Source organism: Coregonus lavaretus, assembly GCF_964263955.1.
Source record: "Coregonus lavaretus genome assembly, contig: HAP1_SCAFFOLD_4216, whole genome shotgun sequence".
NCBI lineage: Eukaryota > Metazoa > Chordata > Actinopteri > Salmoniformes > Salmonidae > Coregonus > Coregonus lavaretus.
In genome coordinates this window covers 27,087-46,169 of record NW_028162208.1, presented here as the reverse complement: position 1 = coordinate 46,169, position 19,083 = coordinate 27,087, and the positions used below count along the sequence as shown (strand labels likewise).

The 19,083-nt window shown below is 41.0% G+C and overlaps 1 protein-coding gene across 1 annotated transcript in view; it reads right to left on the bottom strand.

The window, feature by feature from the left end:
• Nucleotides 1–327: 327 nt before the first annotated feature.
• LOC311119460 (cytochrome P450 3A27-like) overlaps nucleotides 328–19,083 on the bottom strand; it is a 41,994-nt gene continuing 23,238 nt past the window's right edge. The window contains exons 7-13 of the mRNA XM_084194148.1: nucleotides 17,907–18,055; nucleotides 17,658–17,785; nucleotides 15,973–16,051; nucleotides 13,269–13,429; nucleotides 10,095–10,321; nucleotides 5,753–5,915; nucleotides 328–2,206 (exon numbers count right to left, since the gene is read on the bottom strand). Of these exons, the coding sequence (XP_084050274.1) occupies nucleotides 2,081–2,206; nucleotides 5,753–5,915; nucleotides 10,095–10,321; nucleotides 13,269–13,429; nucleotides 15,973–16,051; nucleotides 17,658–17,785; nucleotides 17,907–18,055 (1,033 nt within the window). The 3' untranslated portion in view covers nucleotides 328–2,080. The remainder of the gene's footprint in view (nucleotides 2,207–5,752; nucleotides 5,916–10,094; nucleotides 10,322–13,268; nucleotides 13,430–15,972; nucleotides 16,052–17,657; nucleotides 17,786–17,906; nucleotides 18,056–19,083) is intronic.

The following is a 19,083-nucleotide window of genomic DNA, read 5'->3' as shown; positions in this document are numbered from 1 at the left end:
AGATTCTCTGCACTGTGTTTATAAATGCGGGAAGTACAAGAGAGCTGGAAAGTGTGGAGAGTGGATCAGTAGTTTGTAATGGGACCAGGCGAGCTACCAAGGCTGTGTATTTACATCCAACGGCCACACGGCGGCAGTATTGGGTTCGGAAAAGAAAATGTGTGGATGACCAAGTCAAAACACTACAATTAGGCCTAGCTGAGTGAAATTAGAAATATTTCTTGATAAATAACATCAATCAACCAATATATATATTGATTGTGCTCATGATTATGTGTTTGTGTCTTATGTTTTGATTTATGAAGGTTAATAAATACACAGACGACCTTGTTCTTTAGTGGAATGATTTTTATTGATTTGTGATTATTAAAGTTTAAAACAAAGCAGCTGCAGCGATCATTTCAACAGACGGTAAAGATTCTATTTTGGAAAGATTGCACAGCAGAACACCCAGAGGAACAAAATGAGAGTAGAGTTCTAGAGAACACCAGTTAGAGTTCTAAATTCTAGGAGAATCCTAGCCTCCAGCCAGTAGTGTGCAGGATCCACACATGACATCTGCCATGGATTGAATACCCCTGGTGTCTGAATTTAACAAGACATGTACCCCTAATGCATCCATAGTATTACTATCTTTCTTTTATCTGGTGAAAATGTGTTTCTGAGCCCTACTCAAACTGAGACCAGGATTCAATCCCAGCTCTTTGTCAGCTATGTGCCATTTAAAGGTAATTTCCGGTTGAGCCAACATATGCAACATTTATCATGAATGCAGTCTTATTGTCATATTATATTCAGTAGCCTATTGAATCCCAGCCTGAATATTCATTAGCCTATAGCAGGGTAAGGTCTGAATATTCAGAGAGAGAGAGAGAGAGAGAGAGAGAGAGAGAGAGAGAGAGAGAGAGAGAGAGAGAGAGAGAGAGAGAGAGAGAGAGAGAGAGAGAGAGAGAGAGAGAGAGAGAGAGAGAGAAAGAGAGAGAGAAAGAGAGAGAGAGAGAGAGAGAGAGAGAGAGAGAGAGAAAGAGAGAGAGAAAGAGAGAGCGAGAGAGAGAGAGATAGAAAGTTATATACTTTTGTGGTGCACTTCACAAAATAGATGGTATCATGAGGAAGGAAAAGTATGTGGATATATTGAAGCAACATCTCAAGACATCAGCCAGGAAGTTAAAGCTTCGTCGAAAATGGGTCTTCCAAATGGACATTGACCCCACGCATACTTCCAAAGTTGTGGCAAAATGGCTTAAGGACAACAAAGTCAAGGAATTAGAGTGGCCATCACAAAGCCCTGACCTCAATCCTATAGAAAATGTGTGGGCAGAACTGAAAAGGCGTGTGCGAGCAAGGAGGCCTACAAACCTGGCTCAGTTACACCTGCTCTGTCAGGAGGAATGGGCCAAAACCCAACTTATTGTGGGAAGCTTGTGGAAGGCTACCTGAAACGTTTGACCCAAGTTAAACAATTTAAAGGCAATGCTACCAAATACTAATTGAGTGTATGTAAACTTCTGTCTCACTGGGAATGTGATGAAAGAAATAAAAGCTGAAATAAATCATTCTCCCGAGTGGTGCAGCGGTCTAAGGCACTGCATCTCAGTGCTTGACCTGTCACTACAGACCCCCTGGTTCGATTCCAGGCTGTATCACAACCGGCCGTGATTGGGAGTCCCATAGGGCGGCGCACAATTGGCCCAGCTTCGTCCGGCTTTGGCCGGTGTAGGCCGTCATTGTAAGTAAGAATTTGTTCTTAACTGACTTGCCTAGTTAAATAAAGGTAAAATAAAATAAAATAAAATAAAAAAATAACAATCTGACATTTCACATTCTTAAAATAATGTAGTGATCCTAACTGACCTAAGACAGGGCATTTGTTACTAGGATTACATTTCAGGAATTGTGAAAAACTGAGTTTAAATGTATTTGGCTAAGGTGTATGTAAACTTCCAACTTCAACTGTAGATAGATAGATAGAGTGATAGATATACTCATATGTTAGATAGATAGATAGACTCATATGTTAGACAGATAGATCGATAGATAGATGGTAGGGTTGGGTTGGGTAGGGTACTCCTGCATTTGGTCATGTGTTTGGACTCTTGAGAGAGGTGGAGGTGGTGTTGTTAGGGGTGTTGCTACGGGGCTCCAGCCTCAGTTTGATTGGTCTTTTGGGCATCAGCAGACCCTGGATATCCATCTCCAAAGGGATCTATAGAGAATAACAGAACAGAACAGAACATAACCCTGGTTGTCCATCTCCAACAGGATATATAGAGAATAACAGAACAGAACCTGGTTGTCCATCTCCAACAGGATCTATAGAGAATAACAGAACAGAACAGAACATAACCCTGGTTATCCATCTCCAACAGGATCTATAGAGAATAACAGAACAGAACCTGGTTGTCCATCTCCAACAGGATCTATAGAGAATAACAGAACATAACCCTGGTTGTCCATCTCCAACAGGATCTATATAGAATAACAGAACAGAATATAACCCTGGTTGTCCATCTCCAACAGGATCTATAGAGAATAACAGAACAGAACGTAACCCTGGTTGTCCATCTCCAACAGGATCTATAGAGAATAACAGAACAGACTATAACCCTGGTTGTCCATCTCCAACAGGATCTATAGAGAATAACAGAACAGAACGTAACCCTGGTTGTCCATCTCCAACATGATCTATAGAGAATAACAGAACAGAACAGAACATAACCCTGGTTGTCCATCTCCAACAGGATCTATAGAGAATAACAGAACAGAACATAACCCTGGTTGTCCATATCCAACAGGATCTATAGAGAATAACAGAACAGAATATAACCCTGGTTGTCCATCTCCAATGGGATCTATAGAGAATAACATGACGTGACAGAACATAGCATATATCTATTTATTTCAGGGGACTGCAGATGTAAATGAGCTGTTAGCTAAATCTGGTGCAACTTCTCACTTCTGAGACTTTTGTTTCACCTTGTCCCTGTCCAAAGAAACGTAATAAATTATTTAACCCTGGATGCCAATCTCCAACTATGAGACGCTTTGTGAATACGGCCCTGGATTCAACAACTTGCATTATGGGATAATGTCCATTGGAAGTGTGTTTTAGTCCAGGACAAGGTTTAATACTGTGGTCCTTTGTAGCTCAGTTGGTAGAGCATGGGCCTTGTAACGCCGGGTTAACGGGGACCACCTATAAGTAAAATGATCTCCAACTCGCTGGTTGGACACTGCTGTGGGCGTGTCTGTGGGCGTGTGTGTGGGCGTGTGCGCTGTGTGTGTTGTGTTGAAAACATGATTGTGTCTCCCGAGTGGCGCAGTTGTCTAAGGCACTGCATTGCAGTGCTATCTCTGCCACTAGAGATCCTGGTAGAGCATGGGCCTTGTAACGCCAGGTTAACGGGGACCACCCATACCTAAAATGTATGCATGACTATATGTCACTTTGGATAAAAGCATCCTGCTAAAGGGATATATATTATTGTTATTTACATGATCTTATAATTATGTGTCCATGATCTCCAACTCACTGGTTGGACACTACTGTTTATGTGTGTGTGTGTGTGGGCGTTGTGTGTGTTGGGGTGATCTTTGGACGTCTGATAACTCCTGTTACATAACCCTCCCCAGCATTAACCACAATTCTAGGATTAGATCCCAGAGCCCCCAGTACTAACAGGAACCATTAGGTACTAATCTAACCACTGATCTAGGACCTGATTCCCCTGACCATGTGAAAACAGGTGGTGACCATGTTAAAACAGCTGGTGACCATGCTAAAACAGGTCCATGTTAAAACAGGTGGTGACCATGTTAAAACAGGTGGTGACCATGTTAAACAGGCGGTGACCATGTTAAAACAGGCGGTGACCATGTTAAAACAGGCGGTGACCATGTTAAAACAGGTCCATGTTAAAACAGGTGGTGACCATGTTAAAACAGGTCCATGTTAAAACAGGTGGTGACCATGTTAAAACAGGTGGTGACCATGTTAAAACAGGTGGTGCCATGTTAAAACAGGTGGTGACCATGTTAAAACAGGTGGTGACCATGTTAAAACAGGCGGTGACCATGTTAAAACAGGTGGTGACCATGTTAAAACAGGCGGTGACCATGTTAAAACAGGTGGTGACCATGTTAAAACAGGTCCATGTTAAAACAGGTGGTGACCATGTTAAAACAGGTCCATGTTAAAACAGGTGGTGACCATGTTAAAAAAGGTCCATGTTAAAACAGGTGGTGACCATGTTAAAACAGGTGGTGACCATGTTAAAACAGGTGGTGACCATGTTAAAACAGGCGGTGACCATGTTAAAACAGGTCAATGTTAAAACAGGTGGTGACCATGTTAAACAGGTGGTGACCATGTTAAAACAGGCGGTGACCATGTTAAAACAGGCGGTGACCATGTTAAAACAGGTCCATGTTAAAACAGGTGGTGACCATGTTAAAACAGGTCCATGTTAAAACAGGTGGTGACCATGTTAAAACAGGTGGTGACCATGTTAAAACAGGTGGTGACCATGTTAAAACAGGTGGTGACCATGTTAAAACAGGCGGTGACCATGTTAAAACAGGTGGTGACCATGTTAAAACAGGTGGTGACCATGTTAAAACAGGCGGTGACCATGTTAAAACAGGTCAATGTTAAAACAGGTGGTGACCATGTTAAACAGGCGGTGACCATGTTAAAACAAGCGGTGACCATGTTAAAACAGGCGGTGACCATGTTAAAACAGGTCCATGTTAAAACAGGTGGTGACCATGTTAAAACAGGTCCATGTTAAAACAGGTGGTGACCATGTTAAAACAGGTGGTGACCATGTTATAACAGGTGGTGACCATGTTAAAACAGGTGGTGACCATGTTAAAACAGGTGGTGACCATGTTAAAACAGGCGGTGACCATGTTAAAACAGGTGGTGACCATGTTAAAACAGGCGGTGACCATGTTAAAACAGGTGGTGACCATGTTAAAACAGGTCCATGTTAAAACAGGTGGTGACCATGTTAAAACAGGTCCATGTTAAAACAGGTGGTGACCATGTTAAAAACAGGTGGTGACCATGTTAAAACAGGCGGTGACCATGTTAAAACAGGTCAATGTTAAAACAGGTGGTGACCATGTTAAACAGGTGGTGACCATGTTAAAACAGGCAGTGACCATGTTAAAACAGGTGGTGGCCATGTTAAAACAGGTGGTGGCCATGTTAAAACAGGTCCATGTTAAAACAGGTCCATGTTAAAACAGGTGGTGACCATGTTAAACAGGTCGTGACCATGTTAAAATAGGTGGTGACCATGTTAAAACAAGAGGTGACCATGCTAAAACAGGTGGTGAACATGTTAAAACAGGTGGTGACCATGCTAAAACAGGTCCATGTTAAAACAGGTGGTGACCATGCTAAAACAGGTCTATGTTAAAACAGATGCTAACATTTTTACATTTTAGTCATTTAGCAGACGCTCTTATCCAGAGTGACTTACATGAGCAATTACGTTAAGTGCCTTGCTCAAGGGCACATCAACAGATTTTTCACCTAGTCGGCTCGGAAATTAGAACCAGCGACCTTTCGGTTACTGGCACAACGCTCTTAACCACTAAGCTATCTGCCGCTACCAAGTTAACCAAGTTAAATCAGCTCCATGTTAAAACAAGTGCTGCGGCAAGTTACAGCCTCTATCCAACTCTATGAATGATACTGATATTTGATGATGTCATATTCCGTCTGCTCAGGTGAGCGTCTCACCTCGGTCTCGTCGCAGACGGAGAATGTGAAACTCTGGAGGATCTCGACCATGGCCAGTTTGATCATGATCAGGGCGAAACGCATCCCGATACAGTTCCTGGGCCCCGCCCCGAACGGCATGTACGTGTACGGGTCAATAGACTCCTTGTTCTCCTTACTGAACCTGGACAGGGAGAGGGCAGACACATTACACATTGGATTGGAGTTGATTTGGGGTTGTGGTTCAGTCACATTACACATTGGATTGGAGTTGATTTGGGGTTGTGGTTCAGTCACATTACACATTGGATTGTAGTTGATTTGTGGTTGTGGTTCAGTCACATTACACATTGGATTGGAGTTGATTTGTGGTTGTGGTTCAGTCACATTACACATTGGATTGGAGTTGATTTGTGGTTGTGGTTCAGTCACATTACACATTGGATTGGAGTTGATTTGTGGTTGTGGTTCAGACACATTGTATTGTAGTTGATTTGTGGTTGTGGTTAAGACACATTACACATTGGATTGGAGTTGATTTGTGGTTGTGGTTCAGTCACATTACACATTGGATTGGAGTTGATTTGTGGTTGTGGTTCAGACACATTGTATTGTAGTTGATTTGTGGTTGTGGTTCAGACACATTACACATTATATTGTAGTTGATTTGTGGTTGTGGTTCAGTCACATTGTATTGTAGTTGATTTGTGGTTGTGGTTCAGTCACATTACACATTATATTGTAGTTGATTTGTGGTTGTGGTTCAGTCACATTACACATTATATTGTAGTTGATTTGTGGTTGTGGTTCAGTCACATTACATTGTAGTTGATTTGTGGTTGTGGTTCAGTCACATTACACATTATATTGTAGTTGATTTGTGGTTGTGGTTCAGTCACATTACACATTATATTGTAGTTGATTTGTGGTTGTGGTTCAGTCACATTACACATTGTATAGTAGTTGATTTGTGGTTGTGGTTCAGTCACATTACACATTGTATTGTAGTTGATTTGTGGTTGTATTTCAGTCACATTACATTGTAGTTGATTTGTGGTTGTGGTTCAAACACATTACACATTGTATTGTAGTTGATTTGTGGTTGTGGTTCAGTCACATTACACATTGTATTGTAGTTGATTTGTGGTTCAGTCACATTACACATTGTATTGTAGTTGATTTGTGGTTGTGGTTCAGACATATTACACATTGTATTGTAGTTGATTTGTGGTTGTGGTTCTGTCGCATTACACATTGTATTGTAGTTGATTTGTGGTTGTGGTTCAGTCAAATTACACATTGTATTGTAGTTGATTTGTGGTTGTGGTTCAGTCACATTACACATTGTATTGTAGTTGATTTGTGGTTGTGGTTCAGTCACATTACACATTGTATTGTAGTTGATTTGTGGTTGTGGTTCAGTCACATTACACATTGTTTTGTAGTTGATTTGTGGTTGTGGTTCAGTCACATTACACATTGTATTGTAGTTGATTTGTGGTTGTATTTCTGTCACATTACATTGTAGTTGATTTGTGGTTGTGGTTCAAACACATTACACATTGTATTGTAGTTGATTTGTGGTTGTGGTTCAGTCACATTACACATTGTATTGTAGTTGATTTGTGGTTGTGTTTCTGTCGCATTACATTGTAGTTGATTTGTGGTTGTGGTTCAGTCACATTACACATTGTATTGTAGTTGATTTGTGGTTGTGGTTCAGTCACATTGTATTGTAGTTGATTTGTGGTTGTGGTTCAGTCACATTACACATTGTATTGTAGTTGATTTGTGGTTGTGGTTCAGTCACATTACACATTGTATTGTAGTTGATTTGTGGTTGTGGTTCAGTCACATTACACATTGTATTGTAGTTGATTTGTGGTTGTATTTCTGTCACATTACATTGTAGTTGATTTGTGGTTGTGGTTCAAACACATTACACATTGTATTGTAGTTGATTTGTGGTTGTGGTTCAGTCATATTACACATTGTATTGTAGTTGATTTGTGGTTGTGTTTCTGTCGCATTACATTGTAGTTGATTTGTGGTTGTGGTTCAGTCACATTACACATTGTATTGTAGTTGATTTGTGGTTGTGGTTCAGTCACATTGTATTGTAGTTGATTTGTGGTTGTGGTTCAGTCACATTACACATTGTATTGTAGTTGATTTGTGGTTGTGGTTCAGTCACATTACACATTGTATTGTAGTTGATTTGTGGTTGTGGTTCAGTCACATTACACATTGTATTGTAGTTGATTTGTGGTGGTGGTTCAGTCACATTACATTGTAGTTGATTTGTGGTTGTGGTTCAGTCACATTACACATTATATTGTAGTTGATTTGTGGTTGTGGTTCAGTCACATTACACATTGTATTGTAGTTGATTTGTGGTTGTGGTTCAGTCACATTACACATTGTATTGTAGTTGATTTGTGGTTGTATTTCAGTCACATTACATTGTAGTTGATTTGTGGTTGTGGTTCAAACACATTACACATTGTATTGTAGTTGATTTGTGGTTGTGGTTCAGTCACATTACACATTGTATTGTAGTTGATTTGTGGTTGTGGTTCAGTCACATTACACATTGTATTGTAGTTGATTTGTGGTTGTATTTCTGTCACATTACATTGTAGTTGATTTGTGGTTGTGGTTCAAACACATTACACATTGTATTGTAGTTGATTTGTGGTTGTGGTTCAGTCAAATTACACATTGGATTGTAGTTGATTTGTGGTTGTGGTTCAGTCACATTGTATTGTAGTTGATTTGTGGTTGTGGTTCAGACACATTACACATTGTATTGTAGTTGATTTGTGGTTGTGGTTCAGACACATTACACATTATATTGTAGTTGATTTGTGGTTGTGGTTCAGTCACATTGTATTGTAGTTGATTTGTGGTTGTGGTTCAGACACATTACACATTGTATTGTAGTTGATTTGTGGTTGTGGTTCAGTCACATTGTATTGTAGTTGATTTGTGGTTGTGGTTCAGACACATTGTATTGTAGTTGATTTGTGGTTGTGGTTCAGACACATTACACATTATATTGTAGTTGATTTGTGGTTGTGGTTCAGACACATTACACATTATATTGTAGTTGATTTGTGGTTGTGGTTCAGTCACATTGTATTGTAGTTGATTTGTGGTTGTGGTTCAGACACATTACACATTATATTGTAGTTGATTTGTGGTTGTGGTTCAGTCACATTGTATTGTAGTTGATTTGTGGTTGTGGTTCAGTCACATTACACATTGTATTGTAGTTGATTTGTGGTTGTGGTTCAGTCACATTACACATTATATTGTAGTTGATTTGTGGTTGTGGTTCAAACACATTACACATTGTATTGTAGTTGATTTGTGGTTGTGGTTCAGTCACATTACACATGGTATTGTAGTTGATTTGTGGTTGTGGTTCAGTCACATTACACATTGTATTGTAGTTGATTTGTGGTTGTGGTTCAGTCACATTACACATTGTTTTGTAGTTGATTTGTGGTTGTTGTTCAGTCACATTACACATTGTATTGTAGTTGATTTGTGGTTGTATTTCTGTCACATTACATTGTAGTTGATTTGTGGTTGTGGTTCAAACACATTACACATTGTATTGTAGTTGATTTGTGGTTGTGGTTCAGTCACATTACACATTGTATTGTAGTTGATTTGTGGTTGTGTTTCTGTCGCATTACATTGTAGTTGATTTGTGGTTGTGGTTCAGTCACATTACACATTGTATTGTAGTTGATTTGTGGTTGTGGTTCAGTCACATTGTATTGTAGTTGATTTGTGGTTGTGGTTCAGTCACATTACACATTGTATTGTAGTTGATTTGTGGTTGTGGTTCAGCCACATTACACATTGTATTGTAGTTGATTTGTGGTTGTGGTTCAGTCACATTACACATTGTATTGTAGTTGATTTGTGGTTGTGGCTCAGACACATTACACATTGTATTGTAGTTGATTTGTGGTTGTGGTTCAGTCACATTACACATTGTATTGTAATTGATTTGTGGTTGTGGTTCAGTCACATTACACATTGTATTGTAGTTGATTTGTGGTTGTGATTCAGTCACATTACACATTGTATTGTAGTTGATTTCTGGTTGTGGTTCAGACAAAACACATTGCATTGCAGTATAATGATGCACTGTAGTTGTGGTTACATTGCAGCAGTGTGTTTATCCTTGTGTTGTGGTAAAGTAGTGCTTGTGCTGTGGTTGTGCTGTGGTTGTGATATGGTTGAATTGTGGTTGTGCTGTGGTTGTGTTATTGTTGAATTGTGGTAGTGCTGTGGTTGTATTGTGGTTGTGCTGTGGTTGTGCTGTGGTTACAGTGTGGTCCAGTACCTCTCTGGTTTGAACTCCTCAGGGTCGGACCAGATCTCTGGGTCGCGGTGGAGTGTCCATGTGGGAACCAGGATAACGCAGTCTTTGGGGATGACGATGCCGTTGATCTCCACCGTCTTCTTGGCGACCCTCTCCAGTCGGGCGGCGATGGGATACAGTCTCAGAGACTCGTTCAACACACTGTCCAGATAGTCCATCTGCATCAGAGCTTCGTACTGGATAGGAGCCTGAACCGGGGTTACACATACATCAGTACCTTACCACATCTGGCACCGGGGTTACACACACATCAGTACCTCAACACATCTGACACCGGGGTTACACACACATCAGTACCTCAACACATCTGGCACCGGGGTTACAAACACATCAGTACCTCAACACATCTGGCACCGGGGTTACACACACGTCAGTACCTCAACACATCTGGCACCGGGGTTACACACACGTCAGTACCTCACCACATCTGGCACCGGGGTTACACATACATCAGTACCTCACCACATCTGGCACCGGGGTTACACACACGTCAGTACCTCACCACATCTGGCACCGGGGTTACACATACAGTACCGGTCAAAAGTTTTAGAACACCTACTCATTCAAGGGTGTTTCTTTATTTTTACTATTTTCTACATTGTAGAATAATAGTGAAGACATCAAAACTATGAAATAACACATATGGAATCATGTAGTAACCAAAAAAGTGTTAAACAAATCCAAATATATTTTATATTTGAGATTCTTCAAATAGCCACCCTTTGTCTTGATGACAGCACTGCACAGTCTTGGCATTCTCTCATTCATCTTCATGTGGTAGTCACCTGGAATGCATTTCAATTAACAGGTGTGCCTTCTTAAAAGTTCATTTGTGGAATTTCTTTCCTTCTTAAGCCAATCAGTTGTGTTGTGACAAGATAGGGGGGTATACAGAAGATAGCCCTATTTGGTAAAAGACCAAGTCCCTATTATGGCAAGAACAGCTCAAATAAGCAAAAAGAAACTACAGTCCATCATTACTTTAAGACATGAAGGTCAGTCAATACGGAACATTTCAAGAACTTTGAAAGTTTCTTCAAGTGCAGTTGCAGAAACCCATCAAGCGCTATGATGAAACTGGCTCTCATGAGGACCGCCACAGGAATGGAAGACCCAGAGTTACCTCTGCTGCAGAGGATAAGTTCATTAGAGTTACTAGCCTCAGAAATTGCAACCTAAATAAATGCCTCACAGATTTCAAGTAACAGACACATCTCAACATCAACTGTTCAGAGGAGACTGTGTAAATCAGGCCTTCATGGTCGAATTGCTGCAAAGAAACCACTACTAAAGGACACCAATAAGAAGAAGAGACTTGCTTGGGCCAAGAAACACGAGCAATGGACATTAGACCGGTGTAAATTTGTCCTTTGGTCTCGAGTCCAAATTTGAGATTTTTGGATCCAAACGGCGTCTCTTTGTGAGACGCGATGTGTATTTCCCACCATAAAGCATGGAGGAGGAGGTGTGATGGTGCTTTGCTGTTGACACTGTCTGTGATTTATTTAGAATTCAAGGAACACATAACCAGCATGGCTACCGCAGCATTCTGCAGCGATACGCCATCCCATCTGTTTTGGGCTTGGTGGGACTATCATTTGTTTTTCAACAGGACAATGACCCAACACACCTCCAGGCTGTGTAAGGGCTATTTGACCAAGAAGGAGAGTGATGGAGTGCTGCATCAGATGACCTGGCCTCCACAATCCCCGGACCTCAACCAAATTGAGATGGTTTGGGATGAGTCATACCGCAGAGTGAAGGAAAAGCAGCCAACAAGTGCTCAGCATATGTGGGAACTCCTTCAAGACTGTTGGAAAAGCATTCCAGGTGACGCCGGTTGAGAGAATGCCAAGAGTGTGCAAAGCTGCCATAAAGGCAAAGTGTGGCTATTTGAAGAATTTCAAATAGCGCTTGATGGTTTTTGCGACTGCACTTGAAGAAACTTTTCAAAGTTCTTGAAATGTTCCGTATTGACTGACCTTCATGTCTTAAAGTAATGATGGACTGTAGTTTCTTTTTGCTTATTTGAGCTGTTCTTGCCATAATAGGGACTTGGTCTTTTACCAAATAGGGCTATCTTCTGTATACCCCTCTATCTTGTCACAACACAACTGATTGGCTTAAGAAGGAAAGAAATTCCACAAATGAACTTTTAAGAAGGCACACCTGTTAATTGAAATGCATTCCAGGTTACTACCTCATGAAGCTGGTTGAGAGAATGCCAAGAGTGTGCAAAGCTGTCATCAAGGCAAAGGGTGGCTATTTGAAGAATCTCAAATATAAAATATATTTGGATTTGTTTAACACTTTCTTGGTTACTACAAGATTCCATATGTGTTAATTCATAGTTTTGATGTCTTCACTACTATTCTACAATGTAGAAAATTGTAAAAATAAAGAAAAACCCTTGAATGAGTAGGTGTTCTAAAACTTTTGACCGGTAGTTTACATCAGTACCTCACCACATCTGACATCGGGGTTACTTTGATGGGGAACACAGTATCTATCTCCTCCTGCAGTTTGGTCATGGTGTGGGGGTTACCTTGTTGGGGAACACAGTATCTATTTCCTCCTGCAGTTTGGTCATGGTGTGGGGGTTACCTTGTTGGGGAACACAGTATCTATCTCCTCCTGCAGTTTGGTCATGGTGTGGGGGTTACCTTGTTGGGGAACACAGTATCTAAATCCTCCTGCAGTTTGGTCATGGTGTGGGGGTTACCTTGTTGGGGAACACAGTATCTATCTCCTCCTGCAGTTTGGTCATGGTGTGGGGGTTACCTTGTTGGGGAACACAGTATCTATCTCCTCCTGCAGTTTGGTCATGTTGTGGGGGTTACCTTGTTGGGGAACACAGTATCTAACTTCTCCTGCAGTTTGGTCATGGTGTGGGGGTTACCTTGTTGGGGAACACAGTATCTATCTCCTCCTGCAGTTTGGTCATGGTGTGGGGGTTACCTTGTTGGGGAACACAGTATCTAACTTCTCCTGCAGTTTGGTCATGGTGTGGGGGTTACCTTGTTGGGGAACACAGTATCTATTTCCTCCTGCAGTTTGGTCATGGTGTGGGGGTTACCTTGTTGGGGAACACAGTATCTATTTCCTCCTGCAGTTTGGTCATGGTGTGGGGGTTACCTTGTTGGGGAACACAGTATCTATCTCCTCCTGCAGTTTGGTCATGACATGTGGGTTGGTAGCTATGTTATAGGCCAGGAAACTCAGAGTACTGCTGCTGGTCTCGTAGCCGGCAAAGATAAAGATCATGGCCTGAGACAAGATCTCATGATCAGTCAGTCCTGTGGGGAGGGGGAGAGAGAGAGAGAGAGAGAGAGAGAGAGAGAGAGAGAGAGAGAGAGAGAGAGAGAGAGAGAGAGAGAGAGAGAGAGAGAGAGAGAGAGAGAGAGAGAGAGAGAGAGAGAGAGAGAGGGGGAAGAGAGAGGGGAGAGAGAGAGAAATAGAAAGGGGGAGATAGAGAGGGGGGAAGAGAGAGAGAGGGGGAGAGAAAGAGAGAGAGAGAGAGAGAGAGAGAGAGAGAGAGAGAGAGAATTGTTTACAGGTGTGTGTTTGTAACAGTAGTTTACAGGTGTGTGTTTGTAACAGTAGTTAACAGGTGTGTGTTTGTAACAGTAGTTTCCAGGTGTGTGTTTGTAACAGTGTGTTACAGCTGTGTGTTTGTAAAAGTAGTATACAGGTGTGTGTTTGTAACAGTAGTTTACAGGTGTGTGTTTGTAACAGTAGTATACAGGTGTGTGTTTGTAACAGTAGTTTACAGGTGTGTGTTTGTAACAGTAGTTTACAGGTGTGTGTTTGTAACAGTAGTTTACAGGTGTGTGTTTGTAACAGTAGTTAACAGGTGTGTGTTTGTAGCAGTAGTTTACAGGTGTGTGTTTCTAGCAGTAGTTTATAGGTGTGTGTTTGTAACAGTAGTTAACAGGTGTGTGTTTGTAGCAGTAGTTTACAGGTGTGTGTTTGTAACAGTAGTTAACAGGTGTGTGTTTGTAACAGTAGTTAACAGGTGTGTGTTTGTAACAGTAGTTAACAGGTGTGTGTTTGTAACAGTAGTTAACAGGTGTGTGTTTGTAACAGTGTGTTACAGCTGTGTGTTTGTAACAGTAGTATAGAGGTGTGTGTTTGTAACAGTAGTTTACAGGTGTGTGTTTGTAACAGTAGTATACAGGTGTGTGTTTGTAACAGTAGTTTACAGGTGTGTGTTTGTAACAGTAGTTTACAGGTGTGTGTTTGTAAAGGTAATTTACAGGTGTGTTTGTAACAGTAGTTTACAGGTGTGTGTTTGTAAAAGTAGTTTACAGGTGTGTGTTTGTAACAGTAGTATACAGGTGTGTGTTTGTAACAGTAGTTTACAGGTGTGTGTTTGTAGCAGTAGTTAACATGTGTGTGTTTGTAACAGTAGTTTCCAGGTGTGTGTTTGTAACAGTAGTTAACAGGTGTGTGTTTGTAGCAGTAGTTAACAGGTGTGTGTTTGTAGCAGTAGTTTACAGGTGTGTGTTTGTAACAGTAGTTAACATGTGTGTGTTTGTAACAGTAGTTTCCAGGTGTGTGTTTGTAGCAGTAGTTTCCAGGTGTGTGTTTGTAGCAGTAGTTTACAGGTGTGTGTTTGTAACAGTAGTTTACAGGTGTGTTTGTAACAGTAGTTAACAGGTGTGTGTTTGTAACAGTAGTTAACAGGTGTGTGTTTGTAACAGTAGTTTACAGGTGTGTGTTTGTAACAGTAGTTTACAGGTGTGTGTTTCTAGCAGTAGTTTACAGCTGTGTGTTTGTAACAGTAGTTTACAGGTGTGTGTTTCTAGCAGTAGTTTACAGCTGTGTGTTTGTAACAGTAGTTTACAGGTGTGTGTTTGTAACAGTAGTTTCCAGGTGTGTGTTTGTAGCAGTAGTTTCCAGGTGTGTGTTTGTAACAGTAGTTTACAGGTGTGTGTTTGTAGCAGTAGTTTACAGGTGTGTTTGTAACAGTAGTTTACAGGTGTGTGTTTGTAACAGTAGTTTACAGGTGTGTGTTTTTGTAACAGTAGTTAACAGGTGTGTGTTTGTAACAGTAGTTAACAGGTGTGTGTTTGTAACAGTAGTTTACAGGTGTGTGTTTGTAACAGTAGTTAACAGGTGTGTGTTTGTAACAGTAGTTAACAGGTGTGTGTTTGTAACAGTAGTTTACAGGTGTGTGTTTGTAACAGTAGTTAACAGGTGTGTGTTTGTAACAGTAGTTAACAGGTGTGTGTTTGTAACAGTAGTTAACAGGTGTGTGTTTGTAACAGTAGTTAACAGGTGTGTGTTTGTAACAGTAGTTAACAGGTGTGTGTTTGTAACAGTAGTTAACAGGTGTGTGTTTGTAAAAGTAATTTACAGGTGTGTGTTTGTAACAGTAGTTAACAGGTGTGTGTTTGTAACAGTAGTTAACAGGTGTGTGTTTGTAACAGTAGTTTCCAGGTGTGTGTTTGTAACAGTAGTTTACAGGTGTGTGTTTGTAACAGTTTTTTACAGCTGTGTGTTTGTAACAGTAGTTTACAGGTGTGTGTTTGTAGCAGTAGTTAACAGGTGTGTGTTTGTAACAGTAGTTTCCAGGTGTGTGTTTGTAACAGTAGTTAACAGGTGTGTGTTTGTAACAGTAGTTAACAGGTGTGTGTTTGTAACAGTAGTTAACAGGTGTGTGTTTGTAACAGTAGTTAACAGGTGTGTGTTTGTAACAGTAGTTTACAGGTGTGTGTTTGTAACAGTAGTTTCCAGGTGTGTGTTTGTAGCAGTAGTTTCCAGGTGTGTGTTTGTAACAGTAGTTTCCAGGTGTGTGTTTGTAACAGTAGTTTACATGTGTGTGTTTGGCAGGTACCTTTAGTCTGTTCCTCTCCTGTCTTTGTGTCGCTGCCTTTCTGAGAGTCGATCATCAGCTGTAAGAAATCCACCCGACTCTGGAAGCAGAAAGAAATGATGTAAAATCCATCCAATCACAATCAACACAAACATATTCTACTGGATCTGGTCCAATCACAGCCAACACAAACAGATTCTACTGGATCTGGCCCAATCACAACCAACACAAACAGATTCTACTGCATCTGGTCCAATCACAGCCAACACAAACAGATTCTACTGGATCTGGTCCAATCACAGCCAACACAAACAGATTCTACTGGAACTGGTCCAATCACAACCAACACAAACAGATTCTACTGGAGCTGGTCCAATCACTACCAACACAACCAGATTCTACTGGATCTGGTCCAATCACAGCCAACACACACAGATTCTACTGGATCTGGTCCAATCACAACAAACACAAACAGATTCTACTGCAGGGGTCTCCATCATTTTCTAACATCAGAGAAAGTAGTGCACTATGTTGTCAACTCTCCCCCTGGTCCTTAGAGAAAGTAGTGCACTATGTTGTCAACTCTCCCCCTGGTCCTTAGAGAAAGTAGTGCACTATGTTGTCAACTCTCCCCCTGGTCCTTAGAGAAAGTAGTGCACTATGTTGTCGACTCTCCCCCTGGTCCTTAGAGAAAGTAGTGCACTATGTTGTCAACTCTCCCCCTGGTCCTGAATGTAGATATTTGGGTCCCAATAATAGTGTTTTTACATTGCGATATAATAAGTATACCAAATAAAATATAATGCAACTGCTATCGATATGGACTTATTGGTGCCCATTACTAATAGTGACATAGGTTTCCTAAACATAATATATACAAAACAAAGATATAAATGCAACATGTGAAGTGTTGGTCCCATGTTTCATGAGCTGAAATAAAAGATCCCAGAAATGTTCCATACTCACAAAAAGCTGACAATATTGTTTACATCCCTGTTAGTGAGCATTTGTCCTTTGCCAATATAATCCATCCACATGACATGTGTGGCATATCAATAAGCTGATTAAACAGCATGATCATTACACAGGTGCACCTTGTGCTGGGGACAATAAAAGGCCACTCTAAAATGTGCAGTTTTGCAGTTTTGTCACACCTCACAATGCCACAGATGTCTCAAGTTTTGAGGGAGCGTGCAATTGGCATGCTGACTGCAGGAATGTCCACCAGGGATGTTGCCAGATAATTGAATTTTAATTTCTCTATCATAAACCGCATCCAACGTTGTTTTAGAGACATTGACAGTACGTCCAACTGGCCTTACAACCGCAGACCACATGTAACCACACAAGCCCAGGATCTCCACCTGCGGGATCGTCTGAGACCAGCCACCCGGACAGCTGATGAAACTGAGGAGTATTTCTGTCTGTAATAAAGCCCTTTTGTGGGGAAAAACTCGTTCTCATTGGCTGGGCCTGGCTCCCCAGTGGGTGGGCCTATGCCCTCCCAGGCCCACCCATAGCTGCGCCCCTGCCCAGTCATGTGAAATCCATAGATTAGGGCCTAATTAATTTATTTCAATTGACTGATTTCCTTATATGAACTGTAACTCAGTAAATCGTTGACATTTTTGCATGTTGCGTTTATATTTTTGTTGAATATATACATTCAGAATATTATAATACAAATACAAATATAAAACATTTACAGTTGTGTTCCCAGTGCCGCGTCCAGATTTGATCTTAGCCAGCGAGGCGTAAAAGAAGTCCGTCACCGCAGTCGGGAAGAAAGAAAACTTCATCTTCTCCAAGATAGGACCCGTGAAGGGGAACAACACTGGAACAGAGAAACCTTTCATAAAAAGGTATTTCACTTTATATGATTACAAAGTACAACTTTGCCTCTGTGTGTGTGTGTGTGTGTGTGTGTGTGTGTGTGTGTGTGTGTGTGGTCTCACAGACTAGAAGGAACAGTGGGTTGAACAGGTCAAACTTGAGCATCTTCTTGACGTTGGAGACGAAGGGGTCTGAAGGGTTGTTCAGAGAGTCAATGTCCACACTGAAGGCTGTGCTGGTGACCACGTCCATACTGTAGGGCCCAAAGAACCTGCAACACAACCACAATTACACAACGACTGACCACAACTACTGACCACATCCACACAACTACTGACCACAACCACACAACTACTGACCACAATTACACAACTACTGACCACAACTACTGACCAAATCCACACAACTACTGACCACAATTACACAACGACTGACCACAACTACTGACCATATCCACACAACTACTGACCACAACTACTGACCACAACTACTGACCACAACCACACAACTACTGACCACAACTACTGACCACAACTACTGACCACAACTACTGACCACAACTACTGACCACAACTACTGACCACATCCACACAACTACTGACCACAACCACACAACGACTGACCACAACTACTGACTACATCCACACAACTACTGACCACAACTACTGACCACAACCACACAAATACTGACCACAACCACACAACTGCTGACCACAACCACACAACTACTGACCACAAATACTGACCACACAACTACTGAAAACAACTACTGACCACAACTATGACCACAACCATACAGGTATTTCCCCCAAAAACATCAAACGTCTGTTAAGTGTCATATTATATACAGTCCCTTCAGAAAGTATTCACACCCTTTGACTTTTTCAAAATTTTCTTGTTTTACAGCCTGAATTTAAAATGGATTAAATAGAGATTTAGTGTCACTGGCCTTCACACAAAGTGAAGTGTGTCAAAGTGGAATTATGTTTTTAGAAACTTTTACAAAGGAATTAAAAATGAAAAGCTGAAATATCTTGAGTCAATAAGTCTTCAACCCCTTTGTTCTGGAAAGTCTAAATAAGGTCAGGAGTAAAAATGTGCTCAACAAGTCACATAATGAGTTGCATGGAGTCACTCTGTGTGCAATGATAGTGTTTAGCATGATTATTTTTATGACTACCTCATCTCTGTACCCCACACATACAATTATCTGTCAGGTCCCTCAGTCGAGCAGTGAATTTCAAACACAGATTCAACCACAAAGACCAGGGAGGTTTTCTAATGCCTCGCAAAGCAGAC